The 26580-nt window shown below is 53.6% G+C and overlaps 9 protein-coding genes across 9 annotated transcripts; all 9 read right to left on the bottom strand.

The window, feature by feature from the left end:
• Positions 1–29: 29 nt before the first annotated feature.
• Positions 30–472, bottom strand: EsH8_VII_000486 (uncharacterized protein; the record flags this gene model as incomplete). Its single annotated transcript, XM_083270619.1, has 3 exons — positions 30–174; positions 281–351; positions 422–472. 3 exons carry the CDS (start codon positions 470–472, stop codon positions 30–32), a joined length of 267 nt encoding a protein of 88 aa, XP_083128176.1.
• Positions 473–2786: 2314 nt separating this feature from the next.
• Positions 2787–4031, bottom strand: EsH8_VII_000485 (thioredoxin-disulfide reductase TRR1; the record flags this gene model as incomplete). The annotated part of the gene is made up of 4 exons (XM_083270618.1): positions 2787–2869; positions 2964–3782; positions 3850–3912; positions 4013–4031. 4 exons carry the CDS (start codon positions 4029–4031, stop codon positions 2787–2789), a joined length of 984 nt encoding a protein of 327 aa, XP_083128175.1.
• Positions 4032–9161: 5130 nt separating this feature from the next.
• On the bottom strand, positions 9162–10394 carry EsH8_VII_000484 (DUF4448 domain-containing protein; the record flags this gene model as incomplete). Its single annotated transcript, XM_083270617.1, has 2 exons — positions 9162–9901; positions 9986–10394. 2 exons carry the CDS (start codon positions 10392–10394, stop codon positions 9162–9164), a joined length of 1149 nt encoding a protein of 382 aa, XP_083128174.1.
• Positions 10395–11188: 794 nt separating this feature from the next.
• On the bottom strand, positions 11189–11761 carry EsH8_VII_000483 (uncharacterized protein; the record flags this gene model as incomplete). Its single annotated transcript, XM_083270616.1, has 1 exon — positions 11189–11761. The coding sequence occupies one exon, from the start codon at positions 11759–11761 to the stop codon at positions 11189–11191; it is 573 nt and encodes a 190-aa protein (XP_083128173.1).
• A 549-nt stretch (positions 11762–12310) lies between these two features.
• EsH8_VII_000482 (ribosome biosynthesis protein KRE33) lies at positions 12311–15687 on the bottom strand (the record flags this gene model as incomplete). The annotated part of the gene is made up of 4 exons (XM_083270615.1): positions 12311–12506; positions 12560–15349; positions 15417–15602; positions 15671–15687. 4 exons carry the CDS (start codon positions 15685–15687, stop codon positions 12311–12313), a joined length of 3189 nt encoding a protein of 1062 aa, XP_083128172.1.
• A 631-nt stretch (positions 15688–16318) lies between these two features.
• EsH8_VII_000481 (mitochondrial 37S ribosomal protein mS38) lies at positions 16319–17409 on the bottom strand (the record flags this gene model as incomplete). The annotated part of the gene is made up of 2 exons (XM_083270614.1): positions 16319–17004; positions 17061–17409. The coding sequence occupies 2 exons, from the start codon at positions 17407–17409 to the stop codon at positions 16319–16321; spliced, it is 1035 nt and encodes a 344-aa protein (XP_083128171.1).
• A 587-nt stretch (positions 17410–17996) lies between these two features.
• Positions 17997–18878, bottom strand: EsH8_VII_000480 (uncharacterized protein; the record flags this gene model as incomplete). Its single annotated transcript, XM_083270613.1, has 1 exon — positions 17997–18878. The coding sequence occupies one exon, from the start codon at positions 18876–18878 to the stop codon at positions 17997–17999; it is 882 nt and encodes a 293-aa protein (XP_083128170.1).
• A 1258-nt stretch (positions 18879–20136) lies between these two features.
• On the bottom strand, positions 20137–20790 carry EsH8_VII_000479 (Mpv17/PMP22 family protein; the record flags this gene model as incomplete). Its single annotated transcript, XM_083270612.1, has 3 exons — positions 20137–20480; positions 20556–20716; positions 20780–20790. 3 exons carry the CDS (start codon positions 20788–20790, stop codon positions 20137–20139), a joined length of 516 nt encoding a protein of 171 aa, XP_083128169.1.
• A 3102-nt stretch (positions 20791–23892) lies between these two features.
• On the bottom strand, positions 23893–24657 carry EsH8_VII_000478 (uncharacterized protein; the record flags this gene model as incomplete). Its single annotated transcript, XM_083270611.1, has 1 exon — positions 23893–24657. One exon carries the CDS (start codon positions 24655–24657, stop codon positions 23893–23895), a length of 765 nt encoding a protein of 254 aa, XP_083128168.1.
• Positions 24658–26580: the final 1923 nt, after the last annotated feature.

The raw sequence follows: 26580 nt of genomic DNA, 5'->3' as shown, positions 1-26580 counted from the left end.
TCCTTCAAGATGACCGGTCGGTAGACGACTCACTTCTTGCCAGAGCTGCCGGAGCCGCCGTTGCCGAAGCCAGACGAGGACCTGTCACCGCTGGGGGAGGTGTAGGCCGAGCCGCCCGAGCCGTTGTTGTAGTAGGTACTGCCGTTGGGGTTGGAGTAGTAGTAGGACCCATCACTGGAAACCCCAGAGTCAGCGTCTCCGACATGGATCAACAGCGGGCCTACCAATCACGGGCACAGAAACTTAGGGAAACGACAGCTTGAGGAGAGGGAGGACTCACCTGTTGGAGTAGTGGTACGAGTTCGAGTTGGAGGCGCTGCTACCGTAGTCACGAGCGCAGTAGTGGTTGCCCTGGAGTTTGACCCGGCCTAGTCAGCCGTTTCTGTGGATTGTGCTTCTGAAGCTTCGGGGACTACCATACCTGGCTGTTGGTGCCGGAGCTCTTGTACGAGTATCCCTGATCGCTCGGCATTCTGGCTGTGGCTTCTTGGATTGAAGGCAGAAGATGTGTTGTTGGGAAGATGTTGGATGGTTATCAAAATCCGAGTTCGGGTGCACTAATGGATTGCAGGTTGAACAAGAGAAGAGTACGTCCGGAAGAGAGAGTGAAGGTGTTGCAGGGTGGATGGGAGACTTAAATGGGCAGCAACAGCAACACGTGCGTGGAGTCCCGTTCGTCCCCGCATCGCGAGTTGATTGCAGAGGCGGGGCTTGAGGACGGGAAGCTACTTTGATTGCAAGGGAAGCTAAATCCACGTCAGCCTGGCTGAGATATGAAAGCAGCTCAGCTTCCGGAGGCGCGTTTGCTATAGGGGTCCCCGCCTCAAAGGCAAGAACAAGCGAGTGTGCCGTGGGGTGGCTGCAGAAAAAAAGCATAAACCAAAAGGCGAAACAGCTCCTTAGTGTGCAGCTGTAAGGGCAGAGATAAGGAACATTTCTTCTTCCATCTTGAACAAACCTGATGTCGTCGCGAACAAATTCAGGGGTACCCTGGCAAACCTTCATAAGCTCACACAAATTGCCGGCACGGCACAGTGATACCCAATGGCAGTGAGCAGTCACTGGAATTGGGCGTTTGGCCATCGTATCGCTTGAATGTGTGCAGCCTTGGAATAAGACAACTGTCTGATCGCTTCTGAGCACACTCAAAGTTGAATGTGGTTGAATCGGGGTTTAGAGTATGAAAAGTTCTGGAGAACCTCCTTGGGCGGGGTGGTACTCCAGGGATGAGTATGTGGACACAAGTAGACCGACAAAGGAGTGCTTCTCCTCTCCAATGGATGATAGGCGAATGAAATCAAAACGTTAACATCAAATTCTGCTACATGTTTTCTGTGTCCTAATTGCATACAGTTCATTTAGACCATGCCAACCCATTCGAAACAATAACCAAACATCCCATTTTCTCATGTACCACTCAGCGACTCGTCGTCGCTTCTTTGCGCCGTCATTTCATACCAACACTTGACGAGTATAAGGTCAGCGAGAATTCGGGTAAACCACAGAGGAGGCCAAGTCTGTATGCTATGCTCCCGCGATCATATTATCCCCGTCGCCTCATTGGAGGGTTAGGCTTACTTCTTGCCGTAGCCGGATGATGTCCGGTATCCGCTAGCTGATGTAAATGGTGATCCGCCGTTGTGGTTGTTGTGATATGTGCTGCCGTTCGAATTGGAGTAGTGAAATGAGCCGTCCCTGTTTGCAATTGACTCAGTCTCATGCATTCCCGGCACTCGGTACAAGTACCACGAGTTGGTGCGTCTCTCACGTTTTGGAGAAATGGTAGGAGTTTTGGTTTGAAGAGCTGCTGCCGTAGTCACGGGAGCAGTAATGGTTGCCCTGTCCCCGCCGTGAGTATCTGCTGGTCTATCGGACAAGGGAGGGTCTCGGGCATGTATTCAAATGTAGATTATTGGGCAGTATACCTGGTTGTTAGTTCCAGAACTCTTGTAAGAGTAACCCTGGCTGCTAGGCATATCGTCAATCTGGGCGGCCGTTTCGCGGTTTGAATTGGTTTGAATTGGCGGAGATGGTTCAATCACTGACAGAAGATGGGGAAGAGCACGAGAGCATTGGGCGTGTACGATGTGGAGATGGGAAAGGCTAGCTTAAGTATGCTGGGTTGGGTATGAGAAACTTACGAGCGCACAATGGGCCGATTCTGGCGATGCGTGTTTTGAAACGCACCTTTTTACCCCGCCCTTGGACTATGAGGAGACTCGGTCAATTGAAGGACTGGACGGGACGGACGCAACGGCAGCATGTAAAGCGTGTCATGGGCCGAGCGAGACAGAAAAGCATGCGCTGGCTGTGCATTTTGGGCCTGCTGCCAGGCTTAGGTATGCCCTGCTAAGCTTCATGTGGGGGTAAAGCTTGGAGTTCCTTTGGACGAGCCCAGGGAGGTGGAGGGGGAGGTGTGATTGTTCAAAGGGCCCCCAAAGCTCCAGAGTTGGGACGAAATGGCATTTTGATTTTCTGGTCAGGGAGCAGCGGCTTTTGGGATAATACGCTGCCCCTCGCTGATGTCAAGGTTACAAGATCAACAAGGGGGAAAAGCAGCGCAGATCCGGGAAAGCCCGGCCATAAGTAGTGTAGTGTACTTCGTACGTTCCTCCGTCAGAGGGTATATCTCCGAGATCTGCTTCGGTCCCTCGGACCTGGCTCCGAGGCAATCAAATACAACTCTGGTTACGCTTGAATTCAAAAGTCTATTTTTTCCCGCACGTCTAGTCTAGAGGCTCTATATTATAGCGGCTCAAATATGCGGCTTAAAGACGATGATCTAGTCATTGGGCGTTGTTCTTGGGGTCGCCGTCCTCAAGCTCGGCGAGGTACTTCTCGGCGTCCATGGCAGCCATGCAGCCGGTGCCTGCAGATTCAACGTTAGCAAAAAGCCCATCCATTGCAGAACCGGCAGTCCCGAGACCTCGGTCTGGTGACGAAGGGAAGCGACAATAACTCACCTGCACTGGTAATCGCCTGTCTGTATCTCTTGTCCTGCACATCACCCGCAGCGAACACACCCTCGATGTTGGTCAGCGGCGTGCCGGGCTGGGTAACGACGTAGCCCTCGGAGTCCGTCTCCAGCTGGCCCTTGACGAGTGACGTCGCGGGCTCGTGGCCAATGGCGTAGAAGAGACCGTTCGCCTCGAGCGTCTCCTCGGCGCCGGTGACGGTGTCCTTGACAACAAGGTGGCTCATGAGGCCATCGTCGCCACCCTTGATCTCCTTGCCGGCAGAGTTCCACCGCACGGTGACCTTCTCGTGGTTCAGCAGACGCTTGGCCATGATCTGGGACGCGCGGAGCACGTCGCGGCGCACAAGCACAGTGACGTGGCTGCCGTACTTGGTGAGGTACAAGGCCTCCTCGGCAGCCGAGTCACCACCGCCGATGACGACCAGGTGCTTGTTGCGGAAGATGGGGACGGCACCGTCGCACACGGCGCAGGCGGAGACACCGTTCTGCCAGTACTTCTCCTCGCCGGGGAGGTCCAGACGCTTGGCGGAGGCACCGGTGGCCAGGATAATGGCATCGGCGGTGTGGGTCTCGTCGGGGTTGAATTCGGTGGAGTACTTGAAGGGGCGGGAGGAGAGGTCGAGCTTGGAGACGGTGTCGGTGATGATCTCGGTACCGAAGCGCTCGGACTGCGCCTTCATGTTCTCCATGAGCTCGCCGCCCATGATGCCCTTGGGGAAGCCGGGGAAGTTCTCGACGTCGGTCGTGGTGGTGAGCTGACCGCCGGCGGCGATGCCGTTGGCCATGAAGCCCTCGTAGAGGACGGCTGCGGGGGGGATAAGAATCAGCCTACTGTTTCGCGATCGACGGGAGGGTTAGAGAGAGGAACTTACGCTTCAGCTCAGCGCGCGCCAGGTAGACGGCGGCGGTGTGGGCAGCAGGCCCAGAGCCAATAACTGTGAGGTGACACTGTCAGTAACGCACTACAGATGAAGGCCATCGCGCCTCGGTGCTGGAGACGGGCCTGCTGGGGACGGCGAGGTGGTGGCAACGTACTGACAACCTTGGAATGCATGTTGCGGGCACTATTCTTGAATTCAATGGGATTCGCAGTGTTCTTTTTCAGGGAGGTGGTGGCTGCCGCAAATGATAGCCCAGCAGTGCTCGAGCGAAGAATTGTTCGTCTAAAGGTTGAGGAGAACAGTTTGGCGGTGATATGCGCGTTCGGAACACGCAGTATCCTCTCCAAAAATGGCGGGGTACCGAAAAGAGTGATATATGTGCAGGAGGGGGGGGGGTAAGGGGGCGTGAGCAAAGGGCTGGGAGGGGGTGGAGGGGCAGGGGAAACCAGCGAGCGGCGACGGCGACGGGCTTTGCTTCCAATCAAGGATTGGAAACGCGAGCGCTATCGTGATGGTAGACCCGGGAACAATTGTGCTACGGAGGACCAGGTGGCAGGCACGGCCTCTCACTGGATGGCGATTGACTCGGAGTGGGCAAGCTTCTGCAGGTTGGATTTCTAATAGTGCCGGGATCTGTGACGCTGGGCTTCTGTGGTGGATTCCAGAATTCCAGAAATTTTTGGGCTGCCGCGCGATTCAGGGTGTCGCAAGCCGCACGCGGCTTTGCAAGCGTGATCGGGAGACCGTCTGTCTCGATTACTTAAGCGCCGAGTCCCGGTCCGTGGTCGACAAAAAGATCTCCACTTGCCGAGGCTTGTCCGAGTGACGCAACTCGGTCCTCCGAGCAGACGTCAGCAAACCTCGAAGTCCGGTCTCGGGGGCCGATGGAGATTCTACAAGGGTTCTCAAACCTTTCGAAATCTTATCAATCGCATCATTTTATTTGGAATACTGACGTCAATGAAGCCAGGCTGGGATGGGGTCTTGACTTGAATTGGGCCAAGACCATGGTCGGCGACACTGAATATTCACTCTGAGCATCAAGGGGTCACTATTTCTTACCCTAGTAGTCCCCATTGAGAGAGTGTAAGTCCAACAGAGGCCCTTTCCGATGATTTCAAGGGTCCACCATCAGGCCATCGGGATATTCCAAAGAAATATATGCCAATGTGAAAGTGGAGTCACCCAGTTCAAAGCGATAAGCATCAGCTGCAGCATTCTACATACTTTGACACCGTTTAAAAATTCGGGTGCAGTGCCAAGGAGAGTATTTGGAAAAGAACCCCTGGCCTAGCATTGCGCCTAAATCTGTTGTCAATGTAGGATTCGATTTAGCACTTGCACACTAACTGTCTGTCGCCACAGATACAGCTAGCGTCTTGGCCATGACACGAGATACTTCTTCAGCAGAACCGGACCTGAGAATAGACAGACGCCTGACCATCGAGTCGGGGCATCGCAATTGAACGAGACAACAATTACCATACTGTTCATCTTATTCTGGCCAAAATGGCCCGGCAAAACATTATTTCCACAGAGCCAAGTGTGTCTACTCAAAAGATACATGGCCAGGATCAAGATCTACATCTATAATGCCAACAATGAAATAGTACAGCATATCTTGCATCATGACGATAAGGGTATCTCCTCCCATGTATTGACCATTGAATTTTCGCCTGTTATCATCTAAAGGCGCCCAACCCCTAAAAAATGATCATAAATGCCACACAGAGAGCGACAGGAAAAAAGCGTGTCTCTGCAGCACCATCTCGCAGTCCTCTGGAGCCAGAAACAACCAAGATGTCTGGGTGCAGCCCGCTGCCAAGGGGCTCCCAGTGCAGATGGCTGCAAACTCGCCGTTCCAAATGCTGGAGCAACTCTTTGCGTCTTACCCAGCACATCTAGACCCAGAGCTCTCGTATAAATGTTTGTGAGGTCCGGGAGTTTCTCGAGAATCCGGATTTGCGCGATGTTCTGCCGGATGGCTTCCGCCTCGCGGTTCAGTCTGTTGTAAAATTTGCGCATCTGATGTCTCCTTTCTCCGGGCGTGAAATTTCCCCTCTTGTCTGGTTTGTCTGACTCGGCTTGGTAGATGACGGTGTCAGCGTAAACGTTGTATGCGGGCGTGGAGATGTACGCCTCTGCCGCTTCTCTGCCAAGGACTCCCTCGGTGTCTTCTGGGTCTCATCGGGGTTGATGTTATGATCTATAGCTCCCGGCGATAATTGTTCCATTTTGTTCCAATGTTCTTTGGCGCTTCACCGGCATAGTGCCAGTTGCTGCATCGGGAACTGTTTCAGTCGTCCTCTCAGTGTTGGTGCTGCCGCGTGGTACAGCGTGGACACGGTCATTTGGAGCTTTCTGTTGAAACCTGCTCGGGAACACAGTCGAAAAGTTTGCCGGATATATCTGCTTGTTGTGTTTCCACTGATCAGCCCACCGTCACGTTTATGGCCGGCATCTCCTAGGCATGCAATACCGCAGCGTCTTGCGGCGAATCAATCAGTTGTTTCAACAGCCTGCGAGGCATAACAACGAACTTGTCGAAGGCATTGCGGAAAATATGGATTCGGGGTAGTTAAGAGTCTTGTTGAGGATGCAGATATTAGATCTGAGGTTGAAGAAGTATTCGACAAAGTGGTTGATGAAGTAGTTAACGAAGTGGTTTAAATGGTTGACCAAGTAGCTGCCGGGGTGATAATCTGGACAGGTTCTGTAATTACTTCGACGTCAAATAGTATAGCTGTGTCGGCAACACCGTTGACTGCCTCGCATGCCGCAAAGGATATGGTATGTGCTCCAGGAGAAACAAGTAGACGGTAACTTTTGACGGGTGTTGCTCGTGCATATGAAAGGCCAACGCTTGCTCCTGTTTGGTTGAAGTCTGGCGACTGCGCTAAAGCTGAGTCTAGTATTAGGCCGTCAAAAACAACCCTCGTTCCGTCGTTGTTGCCGTTGATGCTGCTCTCTGGTTAGCAATGTAACCAAGACTTGGGTATAGTAAGCAGTAACCTACGGCTCTTCAGTTGCTGAAAGGACGTGTATCTCGATTATGGTGATATCAGCAGGGACCTGGAATTCGACACTAAAGATCGAATATTCCTTACTCAGTCCATGAGGACAGGCCCCTGGGTCGCTATGGGCCTGTCTGTAGCCGGAATCGACGGATTCGTATTGTCCAGGAACTGCCGCGGCAGCGCTGCCGGTAGTATATATGGCGCCTGATTGCAGCGTAGTCCCACCCGTGATTCTATCGGAAAACTTTCCTGCCGAATCAAGGTCTGATACAGTAAAGGTACCACCAGACAATACCAGCCGGGGGTCTTTGAAAGCCGCAGCAAATAGCTCGAATGGGCCGAGGTTGTTAACGATTGTCATGCCTGACACGCCGCCTATGGCGGCCGCCGAGGCCAAAGCGAAAAGATGGGCGGAGCTTGTCTTCATTTTGTCGTCGTGAAGGATGGCTGGGTGCCGAAGATACCCATTTGTGTGGTCTATGATGGAGCCGGCTTCCGAAAGAGCGACGTGGTAGTTTTAATATTCCGCGGCCCTTTATACCTTGACTGTGATAGGGTAAATTTCAGTTACTTGTTGTTACCTTTCCTTCGGGAAGGCAGTGGAATGAAATGACTTACGTTGCAGATAATCCAGCATACCAATCCAAGGCGTCGATCATTGGAATCTCAAGTAAAGATTGCGATAGAACAACGAAAATAGTGCGGGGTGCTGTTTATATTAGGAATGGGAAAGGGGGGAAAGGGGGAAAAGTAGGAAAAGGGGGGGGGGGGGGAAGGGGGACATCGTGTTACTAGCTTCAGCGCTAAGGGTACTAAGTGTATTGGAAACAAGAGGTCAGAAACTATAGGTATGAGTTACTGAATGAGATTTAACTTGGAGAGCGTTCAATGGCGAGGGATTGCACAGTGACAACGGGTCCCTGGTTTGAGAGTTCATCCGTGGACAATTTGATCATTTGCAAAATGGCTTTAGCATGATCAATGAGGGAGGAACCCTTCCTCCAAACACAACTGCCCTTAAACATGTCTCATTCCAAGTCGAGGCTGAAATACTAACTTGTTGGAGAACACTTCTTGTCTGTCCCACGAGCTGAAAGGGCTGAGACATCATGTCATATCTGACTCTTAAGGCCCGTACTTTTTCAAACCTACACAACTGGAGGGTCTAGATTTCAGGATATTGCTTAGAATAGAAGCCTCGGCCCTGTCTTCACTTGCATGATGCCAGGGTTTGTATTTCACAGGTGATGTCTGCTAATGCCACTTTTATCTCTTTACGAAGAACCTTGTTCGAGTGTTGGCTGCTTTGCGACTGATTGCGTCGTCCCTGCGTCCCGCCTGCCGGGGAATGAAGGTCCACATTCGTCCGGGCTGCGTGTCCGGTACTGACCGGAACGTTTCCTCCAGGCATATCGACTTGTCTGCCCACTATCCCTCAGGAGCTGAGCGCTACGTTGAGCCGCCAGCACAGCCGTAAAGCGATGGCCTTGACTACTGGCGAGCGCCACTAGATAGATACCTTCATCACCGTGCCATGCTCCTCTGTATCGACTACCTAGACGACAGCGGACTTCTTAGGTATCAGCTCAGCCTAAACCGTCCTTTGGAACGCCACGAAACAACACCCTGCACATGACTGCCCATCTCTCCGACATTGTCTGGAAGCTGGGGGCGAAGGGTGGAACTCGTCATCGTCAAGATCAATACAAAAGGGTGTTACATCAGCAACACCTCAAATATACTTCCCGCAGCTCTTTACTTTCTTTCTTTCTTTCTTTCTTCTTCGTCGTTCCTCCACCCCCCTGTAGAATACTCTACAAAGAGCGGGCGGGGGTTAGTAATTAAAGCCCGGAGCCCCATAACCGATACCGCAGTGGAGCTCATGGAGCCCATATCGACGAGCTCTTCCTAGTGTGGTGGGAAAAGGCGTGTCGATCCAGCCGCTACTGCATGGGTTTGGTTCCCTGCGTCATGGCTGGTCCGCCCTGCCGGGAGCAATATATGAGACTGCCGTTTTAGTTTGTACGAAAAGCTCCGGCGCGAGCGCAGTCACCAATGCGTGTCATGCTCGGAATCACCAATTCTCGCCCGGGAGGTTAAATGTTTCATGAGTTCATTATTGTTACATATTATGTGCATGAGTAAGCCCTAGTTGTCGTTCCTGAGGCTGGCGTCATCTAGATATCGTTACAATTCCTCTCGTGGTCTCAAATAGCATATTCTGACGTTGCATTCTTTTCTCTTGCTGTCTCGCCATAAGCCGCGACGTTTTTTTCTTTCTTTCGTTTAATACCTTTCCCTGTCCTGCCTCTTCAGCTCGTCCCTGAAGACGTTACCGCCGTGCACGCCCTGGTCTTGGAAGCGGTCCGAAGTCGGGCTACCGGCCAAGCTGCCAAGCCCATCGCTATCCCTCCTCGGGCGGCCGATGCGCTGGTCAGAAGGATCGTCATGGAACACGTATACGTCGGGGCTGGAATCGCGCTGTTTGAGCAGGATGCCCTGCTCGTTTCCGCCACGGAACATGCTCTTGCGCATGCGCGCTCCGAGACGCTGCGCGCGCGATCTGCCGGCGCCGTAACCGTGTCGCGAGCGGCTCATGATGTTGCCCAGGCCAATCTTGCGCACGCGGCGGTTCCAGACGAAGCCGCCGATGACGGTGAGAATGATGACGCCGAAGACGATGGGCAGGGCAATGTAAAGCTCGGCGCTCTCGGGCATCTTGGCGGATTGGGGTTGGTACTTCTGCCGCCTTCCGACGGTGACCTGCGGGCCCTTGATCTCCTTCTGGGCGACGCCGTCGATGGTATATGTGAGGAGGAGCTCGATGGTCGTGTTGGCCTGGCCGCCGGGGATGAGGTTCTTGTTTACATTCCAGGCATAGAAACCGTATGATGCGGGGCTAGTCTTGTCGGTGTCTTCATTAAGAACGATTTCACCGACCTTGGTGCCGTTCACCTCCTTGCCCTGGATCTTGACAAGGACGTTGGTCTTGTTGCCCTTGACGAGCACGGTGGGGTCCCAAGTCACTAAGAGATGTCAGGATTTACTGTCTTGCAATAGGGGACTGGAATTGCAGGCAGTCCGTCCAAAGAGACGCGGGAAGTACACACCATAGTATGTCGTGCCGGCGTAGAGCTCGCTGCCCTTGGCAGGTTCGCAGAAGGGAGAAAAGTCTCCAGCCTTGTTGCTACACGGGGCGAAAGCTCCAGCGCCGTTCTTGGACTTGGCAGTAGCCAATGGCGGGCTGCCGGTACTGGTGATCACCTTGACGAGGTGGAAGTCGGTCACTGTGAAGACGCTTCCCGTCAGAGCGTTGGGAGCGGCCGATAAGAGGGTCGGTGTGCCGGAGATGGTGGTCGGCTTTGGGGTGACGGTGGTGGGCACGCCCTTTTTGTTGACGCTGATCCAAGCGGCCGTGGGAGCGAGGACATCGGCGCGGGCAGCGATGGTCGGCGCGGGGACAGCGGCGACACCACGGAGCAGGAGGAGGAGGGCCGGGACCAGGTTGAGCGCGAGCATTATGACGACGGGGAGGGCCGAGCTCGTCAAGCTTGGAACGAGGGTTCGAGGTCAAATGCCTTGGGCAAACGAGCGTGGGGATCTCGAAACGAGGGGCGTGTCTCTTCGGGGAGACGGAAAGGTCAGATGACGGCTCAAGCTCTCGTCCACGGTGGATGAATGAGGGAGACGGACGGGATATGTTTACATGGGACGGACGGGACGAGGGAAATTTAAAAGTTCCTGTCACCCCAGGTCGCGAAGGCGACGTGCATTATCCTTCCAGCTTCCTCAGTGGCTAATTTGGCTCTGTGGGGTGTCGTATCGGCTGCTAACAGGGGGCGGCTCTCCACTACCGAGATTGGTTCTTCAGGGGGCGGGGCGTAGGAAACAGGCTTAAGTCTTGCTGTATCCCGGGCTGAGCGAACCACCTTGCCGAGTTGCCGCGCTGCAGGAAACATTTTCTCGCTAGGTGCGATCGACCGGTTCAGACGGGCAGGGCCTGATTGGCCAATGCATGGAGCCGTCTTACACCGGGACCAACTGTCGGAGAAAACAGCCACTCGCGGATCCAGCTCATACTTCTAGTGGTTGTGAATTCAGTGAAAATAATGTATTAACTATTAATGACAGAAAAGTTCCAGTTGGTAAACGCGCCAGCAACTTCAGCTCTGTCGATTCCGAGCCTAGTATAGCTATTGGAGCTATCCGGTGCCTCCGAAGTCGTTCCTCATCACCCGTGTTCTTGTGTTCAGTCAGTTGGCGCATCTTCTCTGGGGTGTATCCGTCGGTTACGGATAGCCCATGAATTTGTATCAGTGCGGTATCATCATGGGCCCGTTGAAATTTCTCAGTCTCCGAAAGGGCTCCTGAACAGCTGGCGAACTCGACGGAATCGCTATTCCTCGTGCGTGTTCTTGCTCCATTGCGGCCGTCTCGTCACTTGACTGTTTCTGCTTTGCCTGGCTAGTCCCGGAGCTTCCTTCCCACCCCTCCATTATGACGACAGGAAGCTTTCGCTGGTGCGGCCGACCAACCTCGAGAGGGTTCCGAAATCCCTGTGGTCTTGTCTTCTTCTTCAGGCCCATCTTGATGCGCTGAGCCTCGATCTTTTCCGCGTCCGTCCTCACATCCGTCGCCACCATGTCCAGCTCCGCTTTAATCTTGTACCCGGGACACTGCTTGTTCGGGCATCGGCCGGGCTCAATCTCCCTCTTCACTTCGCCGTCGAAGAAGGGGCAGTTTTTGGCTTTGGGAATAGCATCAAAGGGGGTGGTGAAGGCCCATTTAATTTGCCGGAAGCTCCATATCCATGCCATGCAAAGATGGTAGTGCATGTGTCTATGGAAGCCGCAGCTTTCGCAGAGGGCGATGGTCTCGGTGCACATTCCGTACAAGTCTCTCGCAGGATGCAGAGTGCGGAACAACTCAAGAAGCAGGGCGCAAGCGTCAAGGTATGGGTTGTGCGGTGATGGGTCCGCTCGAGGTCGCCGTAGTGATCAAGAGGATGCGGTCGTGAATTCGATGCTCTGAAATGGGAGGCGATGGCATGTTTCCGTTGTGACATTTGGATGGTATCGTTCCCAGTGTTGTGGTCGCAGTCTGGGCGAGGAAGCAGGGTGACAAGCGCTACTGCTACGGAAGGTGCGAGGGGAGGAGCATAAAACTGCACCATCGTCCCTTCCCCTCTAAAGCCCACCTGGGCATCGTCACACTCCGTCATCAGGGCATTCACCGTGGTCACCAGATCAATGGGGGGCTCCTGACGCTTCTTCAGATGGCCATGCCGTCCATTCATCTTTACCAAAACAAGAATCCTCTCAACTAGACAAAAATACCGAGCCAACTCCATACAGAGGCCCATGTTAGGACAAATACCGTTTTACCCTTTAGTAAGAATGCTTTTACACTTTTGTTTATATCTCATGCATCACCGCTTAGTTCCTGTCCTTCTTGGACTTCTTCGCCTTCTTGTGAGACTTCTCCCCGACGGCCTCATCGTAGATCTCTGCCGCCGTAGGTCCGGCCTTGCGCTTGGACTTGCTCGTCTTGACACTTACTACGCCGGACTTTCCATCCTTGATGGCCTGTTCTGCCTCAGCCCATGTCGGGGCGTCACCGTCAACCTCATACCTGAAGTTACTGTTAGCTCAATATCCATGCGAAAATGGGACAGGCCAACTTACTGGTCAAGAGGAAGGGAGTCGATGAGCTCACGCTGCTTCTTGCGCAGCTTTTGCAGAGCCTCGTCGCCTCCCTCTTCAAGTTCATCTTCGAGGGACGTCTCGAGAGGAGCGAACCTCTTGTCCACAATCTCGTCATCGTGAGCGCCAGAAGCGTTCTCGCGGCTGACACCAATAGCATGGGCATTGGGCAGCTCGGCCTCAACGGCAGCATTGACCAGGGTACCGAAGTGAGACGTGATCTTGCGCAGAATCTTGATGAACATGGCCAAGAGTTGTGATGATGGAAGGGACAGCTCCTGCGAGATAATGTCCATATCCTTCCTCTGCAGGCCAATAGCCAGCAAGATGGCCTGCTGCACACCGGTCAACTTGATATCAGCCTTGAGCTTGCCAGTGAAGTACAGGCTGGCGAGCGTGGGGACAAGGTCAAGAATGACGTGGTAGTCGAGCATGTTGTTGGCATACGACTCAAGACGCTTCAGATCGAAAGGCGTCAGCAGTCTGTCCAGCTCGACCTTGCTCAGAGATGTGGGCTCAGAGCCGTCAAGCTTCGCGCCAGCGTTGGCCGACTCGTCGATGCTAAGCGCGACAATTGAAGGGAACTCCCTGAACTGGTAGGAGAGGAGCGACTGGAACCGGCGTTGGAAATCTCTGGAGAAGGCACCGAGCCATGACTGGTCGGCAGTGTTCTCTAGGGGCCGAAGCATGACGCACGTGTGCTCGCCCGTCAAGTCGTTGGCAGTTTGACGCAGGTAAACGGGGGCAAAAGAGGCCCGCTTCCAGAACTTGTGGAGTTGTTGCGTCAAGCCATAGCTGACACCGACGTAGTCCAGCGCAGCAGGTCTGATCTCGGAGAATCTAGCAAACAACGGCGGCAGCTTCTTGATATCTCTGACTTGGATGTCATCCTCGAGCAGGGAGGTGTTGGCCAGCTCCGCATCCGTAACCCTCGTCAGAGTCTCCTCCATAACCAGGTCAGAGTTCTCATTGAGGTTGGTGAACTTTTGTTCGTAGAAATCGGTGAGCAGCTGCAGAGCCTTGGTGCCATATCCCATGGAAACGTATTCCGGGTTGGTGGCGATTCTGACAACGCGCGCACCGGACAGGGAGGCAAACTCGTCGTCCTGGTACTGTTGGCTCACGAGCCAGGGAATCAAATCACCAGCGGCCCGCTGACCTCTGCTCAGGCTGTTGATAACACTCTGCCGGCTAATCTTACCTTCCAAAGCAACCTGAATAACACACAAAGGCTCCGGAAGCTTTCCGTCCGACGTCGGGGCAATGAGCACGTAGAGCTCGTGAGCGGGAGCGTCACTCATCAACTGGAGATCATCGGGGGAGTTCTTGTAGTGGCTGGCGACGTATAGAGCCACCATCTGCTGCAGGAACTTCTCGGGGATGGGGTGGAAAGAGAAGAGGGTGTCTCGGTTGACCTTCAACAGCTCGCACTGGGACGGGTCAGGGCAGCCCTGGCTGCTAGCCTTTGCCTTGGGGAGGGTGGCGTCCAGGCACAGGAGCTTGTTCAACCACTTCTCGACGGAGTCGCCCTGGGCGTATCTGATGGGTTCGGACAGGGTAATTTCACGCAGAGAACGGCTTGCTTGGTGGCTGGAGCCCTGATCCTTGGCCGCCTTGCCGGTTGAGCGGTCGGTAACTTCGGTATCTTCCGTCGTCTTCGCTCCGGGTCTTGACTGCTCTCTCAGTTGCTTGATCAGCTTCAGCGAGAGCGAACGGCCGGTACCCTCGTAACCGTTAATAGTAGAAGCCATGAAGACCAGGTAAGGACCCATCAGCTTGCGCACCACGGGCAGGGGAATGGCAGCGGCCTCGTCGATGACGACAAGCTCTGCCTGGCCGAGAACGTGAGCATCCTGAGGTCTAATGTACTGGATCGTCTGGCGATGCGCCCGGTGGATGTTGACTCTGACAATGGCCTTGTTGAAGTCGGGGTTCGTGGACTGGATGATGGAGTAGTCGGCGTGATCAGCATAGCCGAGCGCGTCGAAACCCTTGAAGACAAACTCAAACAGGGTCTTCAAGTTCTCGGGCGAAGGAGAGGTGATGAAGATGTTGCTGTAACCGTGCGCAACGGCGGCGGCGACAGCGACACCCATTGCCGCAGACTTTCCGCGACCTCTTGCGGCCGTAAGAGTGACCGTGCTCCTCAGGGTTTTCTCGGCGATAGCATCCACAAAGGTCAACAGCGCCTTCGCTTGATCAACCGTCTTCGCAAGGGTAACCAGGGAGCCAACTGGTTGGGTATCTTGTAGGGACTCCTTCATGTCCTCCAACTCCTGCTGCGTTTCGGTCTTGATCAAATCCTTCTCAGCGGGGGGCAGTGCCTTCACGGCCTTGCCACCCGAGATGGGAAGGACGTTCATCTCGTCGTCGATGACGAGGCAAGAGTCGCAGCTGCCGAGTGAAAGAATGAATCGCTCGTTGAAGCGCGCAACAACGTCGTCGTGCGCCTCTGTCCGGTACCTCGAGTGGATATCCATGGACATGGTGTAAAGCTGCTTCAAACTGCTCATGCCCTTGAGCAGGAGAACCACCAAACCACCGCCCTCAACCGTCTCGATCGTTCTCGCGAGGATGTTTGGCGTCATGGCCTCGAAATCTTGCAGAATACACATGCCGAAGGTGTTTCCGAGCACCTTCTCGGTCTCCTTGTAGTAGACATAGCGGATGTTGTGAAGGGACACAAAAAGCTCGAAGGGGTCCGATTCGTTGGCTTCGCGAACACCACGCTTGATTTCCTTCTTGATCTTGTTCTCGCGCTTCTTACGGTGACTGGCGGGGGAGAGCTGTTAGCTCGAGCTTCTACGTAAGTGTCCCGTTGAGGAGGTGCCATCCATACCTGGTGAAGCCAAGAAGCTTGTTCTTGTATGCCCACAACACGGACTTGTTCTGTCTCATGTCCTTTTGGGACATGATGTAGTGGAGGTTGACAATGACATCCTTGGAGTGGTCTCCGACGATCACGAAGAAGCTTCTCTTCTTCTCTTGGATGCCATTTTGAATCAAGGCGGGGATCCGCTGGTCTCTGCAAAAAAAGAACAGTGAGTAAGCATTCCGATTGCATTTACGACTTTGTCTTTCAATTAGACTTACACTGCCTTGCGCGACATCTTCAAAAGAGCTCGCAGTTGGCGTGGGGTGGCAGAAAGATGACGGGTATGGGCTTGCTGTGGTCGGCGCAAACGTCCATACCTCGCAGAATCGAGGAAATCCAAAATTTTGGCGGAGAGAACCTTTTCTGCCGGGCGGTGAGGCTTCGAGGCGGATGCGCCGTGGTGGGGTGCAGGAACTTTTCCGCTGCAATCACCCCACTGCTTACCGGTTCTCACACACCCCTGCGGTCACCAAAACTAAAAAGGGACGATCACTTAAGATAGTGTGGTTTTCAAGGGGAAATCTCGAAACCCTGAAATATTCTTCTTCCTCGTGGAACTAGTAATACACTCTTCTGTTGTACAGGATATTTCTCTCGCATCGCCTGGGTTTCCCAAGTCTCTCTGGGAAATACGGCACAGTCATTAGTGATGGCTCCGGATGCAAACAGTGGGATGATTGCTATCTGATGCAAAGCTGCCTCTCTCTCTCTCTCTCTCTCTCTCTATAAGCCTGAGAACTGACTAACGAAAAAGAGATGAAACCATCAGTGATGCCTAGCCGAACACCAATTATGAGAGACCGTCTCCCCAAATATGCTCGAGAAAAGTGAGAAAAACCGCCGGCTTGTATATACAGCCACCCAGCTTATATTCTGTCCAGCTTGCGGCGCAGGTTACGCGTGCGCTTCATCAACTTCTTGTACTTCTTCTTCTTCATCTTCAGCTTGCGTTGGCGCTTGACGCTGATGGCCTGCATGGTGTCGTGGCCTTGCGCCTCGTCGAACTTCATCTGGCGCAGAGCCATGCGCTCAAGGAACGAGCGGGGAGCCTCGTCCTGCATGATCTTAGGGCTGTGGGCAAGCACCTGGACCTGGCCGTCGGCGTCGGTTGTCTCCTCGATCGTGAACATGGCCTTGTAGACACGGTGGTGAGGCGCCTCGTCGACGACGTCCTCAATGGCGGACTCGACGTGGGCATCGGCGGCGCCCATGGCCTCGGGGGCGGGAGGGGGGCGGAAGGGGATGAACTGTCCAGCCATGGCGTTCAGCTGGACGTAGACGCTCGACTCGCTGCCGTCGGGGTGCCTGAGGTCGATCTTCTGGACAGGCTCGCCTGATGCGTCGACCTCCTGGTTTGCGATGGTCATCTTGGCCATAGCGCCCTCGAGGTCATCGGTCGTCCTTGATAGTGTGGAGATCACGTCGGAGACCCTATTCGCCTTGGTTCGAGGCTTGAAGATGGCGGCGAAGGCTTCCTCGGACACGGATTTGGGCATGCTATGGGTCACAGATATCGGCCGATGAAGCGAGAAAAACGTTGACAGGCCCAGAGCTGCGCGTCTTTGGTCAGCATTTCCCACTGGTGGCAACTTCCTGGTTGGAACATACCTTCTTGAGACAGGTGTTGTGTGCTTGGCACGCTCGGCAGCTTCTGCGTGGCCTCCCTCTCGGCGCTGTCCTTGCTCTTCCGTTTCCGCTTCTCGCCGTTCGACTTGGTGTTGCTGGAGTTCGACGATGTCGAGGCGTGGACGGACTGGCCCTGACCGGGGATATCCTTAGAGCCATTGTTATTGGGGCTCGAGGGGCTCGAGGAGGACCATCGTCTTTGGTGGCCGCCGGGTCTCTGCTGCAGGCTGATGGTCGCCGTAGCCGCTCTCGGAGCGGAGGTGGTGAGGGAGGCGACGATGGGAGACTGGGGCGCAGAGGCGACCACGCGCCGCACCGATGAGGGCAACATTGTCGCCAGGTGCAGAATTCGGGTGATCGGGGGGCGGTTTTGAGGTTTTTGGAGGTGGTTGAGGTGATGCAGGTGATGCCGACGGCGTCGGTTGATGGTTAGCAAACCCGGATTTGGCCGCAAGAAGGGAAAAGCTCAGACGTCCACCGACACCTTGTTACTTAGGCATCTGTGCGCACAGGCCACTATCACTGTTTCCCCAGCCTTAGGTATTTTGAATGCTCTGTGAAAGCTGTGGACTTGAGACGAAACAATGTTCACGTCGGCAAGTGTCAGTTGTTATCCCTTTCAGAGGAATGACGCTGTTGTTTGTTCCAGAAATACTTGACGCCAGTAGCGCTTCTTTATTGTCTTTAAGTTGGGACTACCACAAATGTCGCGCAGTCACAGGCAGCGTGGCTTAAGCGCCTCACAACCAACCAACACACATGACCAAGACTCACGCAATTCACCGCTCGGTTATGACACACCGCTGGTCCCGGTCCGGAACAAAGCCCAAGACTGTTGTCCTTGGAACCCCCCCATTCCTTGCATTTACTTGGCCGGCAGATGCATTGGCTTTGTAAAAAGATCCATATCTGATCTATCTACCCCTCCAGAGAATAGCCCACCTCCCCCGCTTCCTGTCCCATCTTTACTAGCATTCTCCGCATGTTTTCGGCCCTCGCTCGCTCATTCTCACCCAGCACGCCCAAGTCGACCTTATCCACCCAGCCCTTGAGCCCGTGCTGTAGGACGTTACGCGCCCGGAGAGTGCTGCCATTTACATGGCCGGCGCTTCCATGTAGCGTCATGCGCTCCTTGCTGGCAACGTATGCGCCGCGGTGCAGAATATTGTTGTTGTAAAAGACAATATCGCCCGCCTTCAACTCCACGAATAGCTCGTTAGGTATGCCCTTTTCGTACGGATCCGCGTTACGCTCCACGTCCGTCCTGGCTCTAGTGTGCGAACCCGGGACGACGATGAGGCTGTTGTCGTCGTAAAGGGCTAGGTTCCATTGCGCCGAATAGGCCGGTCTGTTAAGGCGGTCGAGCTCTTCCTCTGCAGTGGCCGTCGCCGGAATGTCGTCTCTGTGCCATCTCAGCTCAAAGTCTTGATCCGGCCGGATGAGCAGGTTGAAGAGCTCCATAACCAAGTCGTCGTCGGAGCATTGCAGGAGCTGCTTGGTAGGTTCAATGACGGCATCTGAGAAGTAGGTCTGGATGAAGACATCGTTGTTGGGCATATCGGGATGCATCATCCCCTGCACGCCCCAAATACCTTCGGGTGGCGCTTCGGGGGTGGCGACCGGCCACGGAGGGAACTGCTTGGGAAGGGTCCGTACATTGGGCCATTTCCCGGCTCGGGCCAGCGCTGTGGCTTCCTGGGTGGCATTCCGGAGCCTCCCGAGTTGCTCCTCGGTAAGGACTGAGGGGATGACGACAAAGCCGTCCCGATTAAGGTTGTCGAGCAAATTGAGGACCGTCATTTCACCTAAATCATGCCGTCAAAAATAGATGTCTCGAGTAGTTGACCAAGTGAGAAAATGGTAAAACGCCGTAGCTCTTCACCAACTTTGCAAGTTGCGTCCTCGTATGTACAAGTCTTGAAGCCAATGGACACCAGTGCCGATGGAGTCGGTTGGCCTGCAACGTTGCAACAGCCCAAACTCCGTCGCTGAAGGATCCCGACTTGAGGTGGGGTGAGATGAGGGGACAGCAGTTGCCCACCTACCCAGGGAGGCAGATATCGCTGCAGGTGCAGGCCGTAAGTGGTGCGATGCTAGATAAGAGACGCGGGGCGCCGTGCTGGGCGTTCCCACCTGAACCTCTCAGCCGAAGGGCTATACCAGAATGTCAGAACAGCCACCTGGCAGGCCCATTCGTTGGCACTGGCTAGATTTTGGTTCGAGATATGGAGATGGAAGGTCGCGGGCCGACATTGCTGTTTCTTGGAGTCTCTCCTCGCCTTCCCCGCAGCCGGAGCTCATCAGCCATACGGAGATTTAACGCGGGGTTGGGCCGGTACGCGCCCATGATCGGGGCCGTCGACACCATATACCACTCAAGGTCAAAATCACGGTTCTGTTCAATATGCTGCGGTAGACAGTCAAGACCCGATAAGCTTTATAAAAAAAAAATTGAAATAAAAGTGAGGATATCACGCGAGGCTCATGAACCGTTAGAGGCTCCCTCGGGATATGCGAAACTATCTTTCCAGACGGCTACCTGGGAGCAGGCCTTCCTAAATGTCAAATAGTCTGTGCCACTTTCATCATAGCCACGGGTTCCAGTCATGGCACCGTTATTTTGAGATCCTAACTTCAAAAACTCTGGGTTGGAAGCGAGCGGCGGACGATGGCGTATGCATTTGGGAGGGTCGTTCATAAAGCTTATTTTGGTTCGTCTGTGCCGCCCGCATTCTAGAAGCGTAAGGAACTTTGGTCGACAGTAAATGTCTTCGAAAAGCATATAGTTGGATTGCATATTCTAAATGCGGCAGGTTCTGCACGCAGGAATGCAGAATTGTGCAGTATGTCCGTGCTGGTCTTGACCATGACCCATCTGTAATCAGTCCAGTCGTGTCTATCCTGCTTCTAATGCCCTCAAATCCGAAGCCAAAAACCTGCAAGGTCCGTGTCGTACGCAAAGCAAGCTTGTCGCATCCCCTTCCCGCGGTCTCGGGATGGCTTTCAGCCATGGTATCCGCAGAGTCCACGACTAGTCAACACTACTATCCCAGACCCCTTACTGGCTGTTCAAAAAACTGAGGTACGAGTTCCAGCCGATGCTGATGACGTTGACGAAGAGCACGCGGTGGTGGAGCGGGACAACTTTGAAGTTGACCATCTGCACGAAAGGCCAGAGCATGTAGTTGGAGGTGAGCGCAGTCGTGTAGTTCTTGTCAAGCTTTTCCTGCACAGGGCTGCCCTCGAGCGTAGCCATGGAAGAGAGAAAGACGCCAATCATGACGGGGGCAAAGACACCTTGATCGACGGCGACGCGGGCGAGGATCTCTGCGTTCTTGTTCTTGAGGACTATGTTGTTCTGGAGGAACTTGAACCAGGTGGTGGCAGCGGGGCCAAAGATAACTGAAGGGGCAGTCAGTAATCAAGCTGGTCGGGTTGTCGCTCATAGAGCGGGCGGATCTCAGGGACGGAACTCACCTCCACCGTAGAGGGCCATGCGGCCTGTGCGGCTCAAGTCATGCTTCTGGAGGCCGCGCTTCTCGACGAGCTGCTGGGCGGTGATATCACCGGTCGCGAAGAGGATGGCGGTGGTGATGCTCTGGGTTAGCAGCGGGCGAGCCGCAAGTCTTGCCTGATACCTGTAGACAAGCTTTTAGAGATGCATCCTCCACGCGATGTCAGGTCTGATATGAGAGGCTCACCAGCCGAGCATTGTGAATGTATTTGGCGAGCAAGTATGGAAAAGTTGGTCTGGAGCTGCGATTCAATCCAATTGGGAAGAGGGCAAACGAGAGCAATTCGGCGAACAGTCAATCAGAAGAAAGAAACAAAACAAGGACGCGAGTGAATGAGTTGGCGATGTGAGTTGGTTGGGCAAGGATTTGTGAGAGGCGAGGGCGGCACGATATTTGAAGGTACCCGGCAAGGAAGGTGGATGGCGATCGTCAGACCTGCTTGTTGCACGTGACGATAACGTCTCTCGGATCGATGAGATAGTGCGATACAAGAAAATTCGAATCTAGAACACTTTGAAAAAGGAACGACTACGGGTGTGATGTCTGGATGGCCTGGGGAACTCTGGGAATTAGCCTTGGCCGACAGGCGAGAAACACTGTCCTCAAAGGGTATGGAATTAAGGGTCTTCGATAGGGAACTATACGTCCCCTTGTTGCACACCGTCGAACATTGAGGCTCGGACTTCCAAAGATAGCATCCCGCACTAGCGCGTAATGCAATTTCCGGGGCAGGGTTCCATTCGGAGTCTGCTCCCCGAGGCTCCACGATGCCCACAGTCTGGGGTACAGGAATTTGATGTTGCTCCCTTGTCGGCTTCTAGACTTTACTTCATTCGTAACTCCAAGTACGTGCTGAAGTTGTAGAAACCCCACTCTTCGCTCCCACGAGCTCTGGGCTTGTTGCGAATTATTTTCATCGATGAGCACGCCGCGTCACGGAGGAATTAGACGACGGCGTCGCAACTCAGACCCCAGTTCTCGGCCTCGGGCGCGAATCCCTCACCGAGCTTCCCTGACCATCACCAAAGATCGACGGCAGGCTTGAAAACTACCTCACTTAAAGGCCATGCGATGATTGGCGGCCAGTCTAATCAACTCAGGCCTACGGCGACACCAGACGCATCAACATACCCAGTACCACTCACCTATCCATCCCAATAATGGATCCAGGTAGCCGCGTCTTCTTCATACCGCTGCATCAAGCAGCGGACACAATGAAAACGATGAATGGTTTGTTAAGAAAGCAAAAATTGCACCCACGATGGCCCCACAGGGCAATCGAGAGAGGTCGACTCCGCGATGTGCAATGCAGGCCTCCCTCTCTGCCACCCGGATTTCATGATCTCCAGGAGGCCGGATAAGGTAAGTATGAAGGAAAAGAAGAAGAAATCCAGGCCAAAGGATGGGAGGAAGAGGGTGTTTATATAGATTTTTGGAGGGAGCCCGCCAGTCGCCAAATCAGTCAAGTACGTACCTCTGGAGGGTACGTACAGGGTTTGCGATCGATATGGCAGTTAGCAGCCAGACAGCAAGAGGGAAGGCACGAGAGTGATCTTTACTTCCATGTCTGCTTGGAACTTTGAGGGCTAGGCAGGCGCGAGTGAATCCCCTGCGAGTGTTGGGCGAATGGCTGCCGCTGCTCCACTGAGGCCGCCCTGCCCCTGATGGAAGCAGCCAGTAAGATCGAAGACAATGATTGCCAGGCAACAGTCTATGCACTTGCTTCTGGAGGAGTTGCCTGTCGTTCAACTTGGTGATTACAACTTACCTTATGTTTGGTAATGCCTCCCATCTGTCTGGATTTCTCCGAATTACTTGGATGGGCGAGGGCAAGCATGGGGGCAGATATGGCAGAGGCAGAGACGGAGGCACACACTTCCGATGTCTTTGCTTCCGATTTTTAGAGTCAAGGCAAGGCAGGTCTGTCAACACTGGTGGGTGTTCCCGTCAACGACTTCCGCGACGTAATATACTGGCTCACTAGCTTGAAGTGTTAGGCATTGCATTCTACCAGCCGAAGACGTTGGATAGTGCTTTGTTTCGATGAACAAGTTGCAATCTACTTTAGGTTGGCTGAGAGTATGAGGCAGCCTTCCCGTATAGCTGAGTATATTAGGCAGAATCTATTCTTTTCGTCAGACCATTAGGCAACGGCATCTGGGGGGGGGGGATGCGTAAGCAGTGGCAACAGCAGAAAATCATACTGTTTGAGTGGCGCGAGATTCATACAGCAGAAGCTTCGAGAAGCAGGAGGAGATCAGGCCACGAGTGATGAAACTATAGGTTATCATGCATATATTCGAACCTCGCGGTTGCATGCAAGGTACGGCGCAGGAGTGGCATGGAAGGTGTGAGAATAATACTCCGTTCCTTGTATTCTGAGAAATATGAGAGTCAGTTGCTGCCAGGCAGGCGCCATGTAGATATGAGCGAAGCGAGTGAGTGAATCATTGGGCTGTCTCTTTTTTGAATCCTCCTTTTGGTAAGCAAGTCCCAGGGCCATGATATGACTAGCAGTCTGCCTCTCTACCCCCTTTACTGGGGCTCTTCTCCTTTGCTTCGTCGCCTCTAGGCCGAGTGGGCAGCATAACCACTTGATTTCCGTGACTATCTTGCCGTACATCACCATGTTAAACACTAGCTAATCAGCCAAATATCTTGACCCCCTGTGAATTTGGGTCCAATGAACTCCAAACATTATCTACTGCCGAAGTTTTTTCACTCCTCGCCATCTCCTTGTATCCGTGAACAATTTAAGAGTAATTATATAAGAGACGATGACATAAATGGCGAGACGTGTAATGGAAACTTTAGGCATCGCTCTAGAACCATCACAGTGCTCTCTGTAATGTCACTCATCATTAACGCCTTCTCCATCCACGTAGTTTCTCCTCAGAAATAGTCCGCGGTTTCCCTGAAGAACAACATCCTGCAGCGACGGTGAGCGGAAGTAACTGTAGTCACTGCTTGATCAAGTGGGCTGCCTCCTACTGTTCGAATAAAAAAGTTACCAAGCAGTGGTACAACGAAGTCATAGAACCCGAGTTCTACGGTGCGTATGAAGTATGAAGTGTGAGAAAAGTCCGCCCAGTTTGTTGTTTTTCTACGTCTTGTTCTCCATCATCAACTTTGGTATCATTCTACATGCCGTGGGCCGGAATCCAGATGCTGTTGCGCTTCCAACCCTGGCTCTAGTGGCCCATGGGACCTAGTTTACATCTCCCCATTCAGCACCCGGACCGGATCAGCAATATCGGTAGCCCGAGAACGCCTCCAACATCCCGTTACTAGCTTCATCCTCAGTGTCCACGCCCGCGGAACCTCCTGTTGCCACGTTCGCGCCACTTGCCACCTCCACCTCCACGACCACCATGCCTTCGGTCTCCATGCCCACGGTCTTCGTATGCGTCCCTCTGCCTGTCGCGCTGTTGTTGGAACATCTCCCCCTCTTCCCTCTCGCCGTCCCTCTTCGCCTCATCCTCGCCCTCAACCTTGGCGCTCGGCTTCTCCAGGTCGGTCCTCCATCTCGGGTGCGCGCCGTACTTGCAAGTCGGTCCCTCTGGACAGAATCCCACCACGTAGTACACGCAAAGCTTCCTCCTCACGTGCTTCTTACTGCATCGCGGTCCTAGGGGACAGAAGCCCTTGTCATAGTGCGGGCAGGGTGGCAGCTTAGATTGCGGGTCGATGTGCAGGTACAGACACTCCTCGCCGTTGGAACAGTATCCGTTTCTCATGAAGAAATTGCACTCGGGCATCTTGCGCAGGTTATACTCGTGAAGAAACTCGCACGACTCGCCCTTCTTGCAGAGTCCTCGGAGCCAATGCTTGCAGACCAGCGAGGGGCCGCCCGATGGATTCGAGGACGTGGACGAGGCATGTCGGTCGGGACAGGACGCACCGAGGGGGCAGTGGCCCGCGAGGAAGGATTTGCATTGTGGTCGGTCGGAGGAGAGCTCGTGGCGGTAGGTTTGGCGGAGGAATGGGGTGAAGTTGAAGGAGGTAGCTGTCGAGGCGTGGTTGAGGATTTGAGTTGTTTCTGGTCGGGGCGCTACGGCTGCCATCTTGTTGATCGCTGCCCCGTGGAGCCGGTGGAATCTTGAGTTTGTTTCGGTAGCGTTCGTCGACCACAGGCAGGCGCGCTGGGAAGTTGGTCTGTTGAAGTCGCGTAGCTGTTGCGCTTGGGTGCGATGCCGGCAAGATCTACGGTCGCTAGCAGTTTTTCTATTTCCCTCTTTGATTTTCTTTTCTTTTTCGCGTCGTCTGGTTGGGGTGGCAGGTTCAATTTATCGGGCTAAATCCCTTGCCTGGGCAGCTTTGTTTGATTGTTCAAGCACTGCAACAGTTAAAGTAGAGAAGATAGTCTTCTTCAGAAAGAGATGCGAAAGTCAAGTTGATGCTTGGATTGGCTCAAAGCTCCCGTCCACCGCCCCATATTATTAGTCATCGAGTTTTTGCGAGACTTGTGTGGGGGGGCAGGTATCTTGTGCGGCCCAGACCCTTCGGCCTCTGCAGTGTGTCGCCCCTTCGGTTCATTCAACAACCTCATGGGGCAAGTGGGCGTTGGCAATACCGACAACTCATACATACCCTGCATATTCAGGACCACGGCCTCGGGATTCAATCTGCAAGATGCAGAATACTGAGAAGGGTTAGATATTTGACTCCAACACGGGTTCTCGGGTGGATAGCAGATCCACCCGTGCGCAAAGGTCTGAAAGTCGCATCTTGGCAACCGTTTTATTTTTGACGATACTAAGAGATTCATGCAAGAGCATGATTTGCGCCCCTGCTATGTCCTACTGATACCTCTAGAAACTTTGAATTATTTCATCTAGGTATATGGTGGCAGCCAAGGCTGAACGATGTACCAGCCCGTTTCTACATTGATTGGCATGGTGCAATGTCAAAACAGTATTCAGACCTCCTCCTCGCATCAGGAGCGGGAGCCGTCATTGTTTTCCAGGTCATCCTGGGGCTTTCTCTTTTTTTTCCTAGTCCTCATATCGAAATAGAAATGGAGATATCGGTACCTGCTTTTGTCCTCGGCTTCCTGCTTTGCCATTGCGTGCCACGCCCGGTTTTCATTTTTTAGATGCCATGCGCCTCAATCGGTTTCCCAGCAAGCGCTGCAGAATAGCCTATACAATGGCATCTTTCATGTATTTGGCGGTAAACCGCATGATTCTGTCTCTTGGCCAAAAGCCAATTGTAATCTTCTTAAACTTATAGTGAATAGTCTGGAAGTCTGCAGCGTCGAGATGAGGTCTCAAGTCTCGGACTTCGTACAACACTATGCCGAGACCAGCGAAGCCTCCCACGGTCATTCGTAGAATTATTTCAGTATATAATCTTCTATCAAGCTGCCACCGTCGGAGTTGACTTAAACGTGAAGCTTCTGGGGCATCATGCAAGCGACAGTCTTCATGTAATTGTCATACTAAGCACCAGGGGCACATGCAAACTAGGACCGGCGAACTTACTTATATGCCTGGCCCAAGATTCTGTCAAGCTTCTGGGCATATAAGCGATGTGTCGCAAGTACACGAAGGTAAACTTGTTTCCATGAAGCCGTTCATCTTCGGCATTGTTCACAAGAAACTCGACGGTTTGGGGGGTCCAACTTGGCTGAATGTGAGGGACAAGTCGATGCCCGCAAGTATGCTCTAAGTACAACGTCAGCGACTAAACAACGTTGACATTGTTGATACTTTGGCAAAGAGATGACGGATTTCCTCCAACTACCTGGATGCCCAACAGGAAGCGGCAAAGAATATGTTCAAAGGCTGGTTTTGTGGTATTGATTTACCAGTCCTGGTCTCAATGTCTAAAATGACCTGGCACCTATGGCCGATGCGTGGGCAGAACAGCTACCCATCCTGGTTTGGCGTTAGCTTGGGTTGCGCGGGGTTGTGCAGACACGTGGCGGGGGCGAGGCTAACAGTTAGCTCAAGCAACTCGAGCAGCATGGTGTGCTTCGTGTCTTC

Source organism: Colletotrichum jinshuiense, chromosome 7 (genome assembly GCF_051148585.1).
Source record: "Colletotrichum jinshuiense chromosome 7, complete sequence".
Lineage (NCBI taxonomy): Eukaryota > Fungi > Ascomycota > Sordariomycetes > Glomerellales > Glomerellaceae > Colletotrichum > Colletotrichum jinshuiense.
This window is presented reverse-complemented; position numbering and strand designations above follow the sequence as displayed.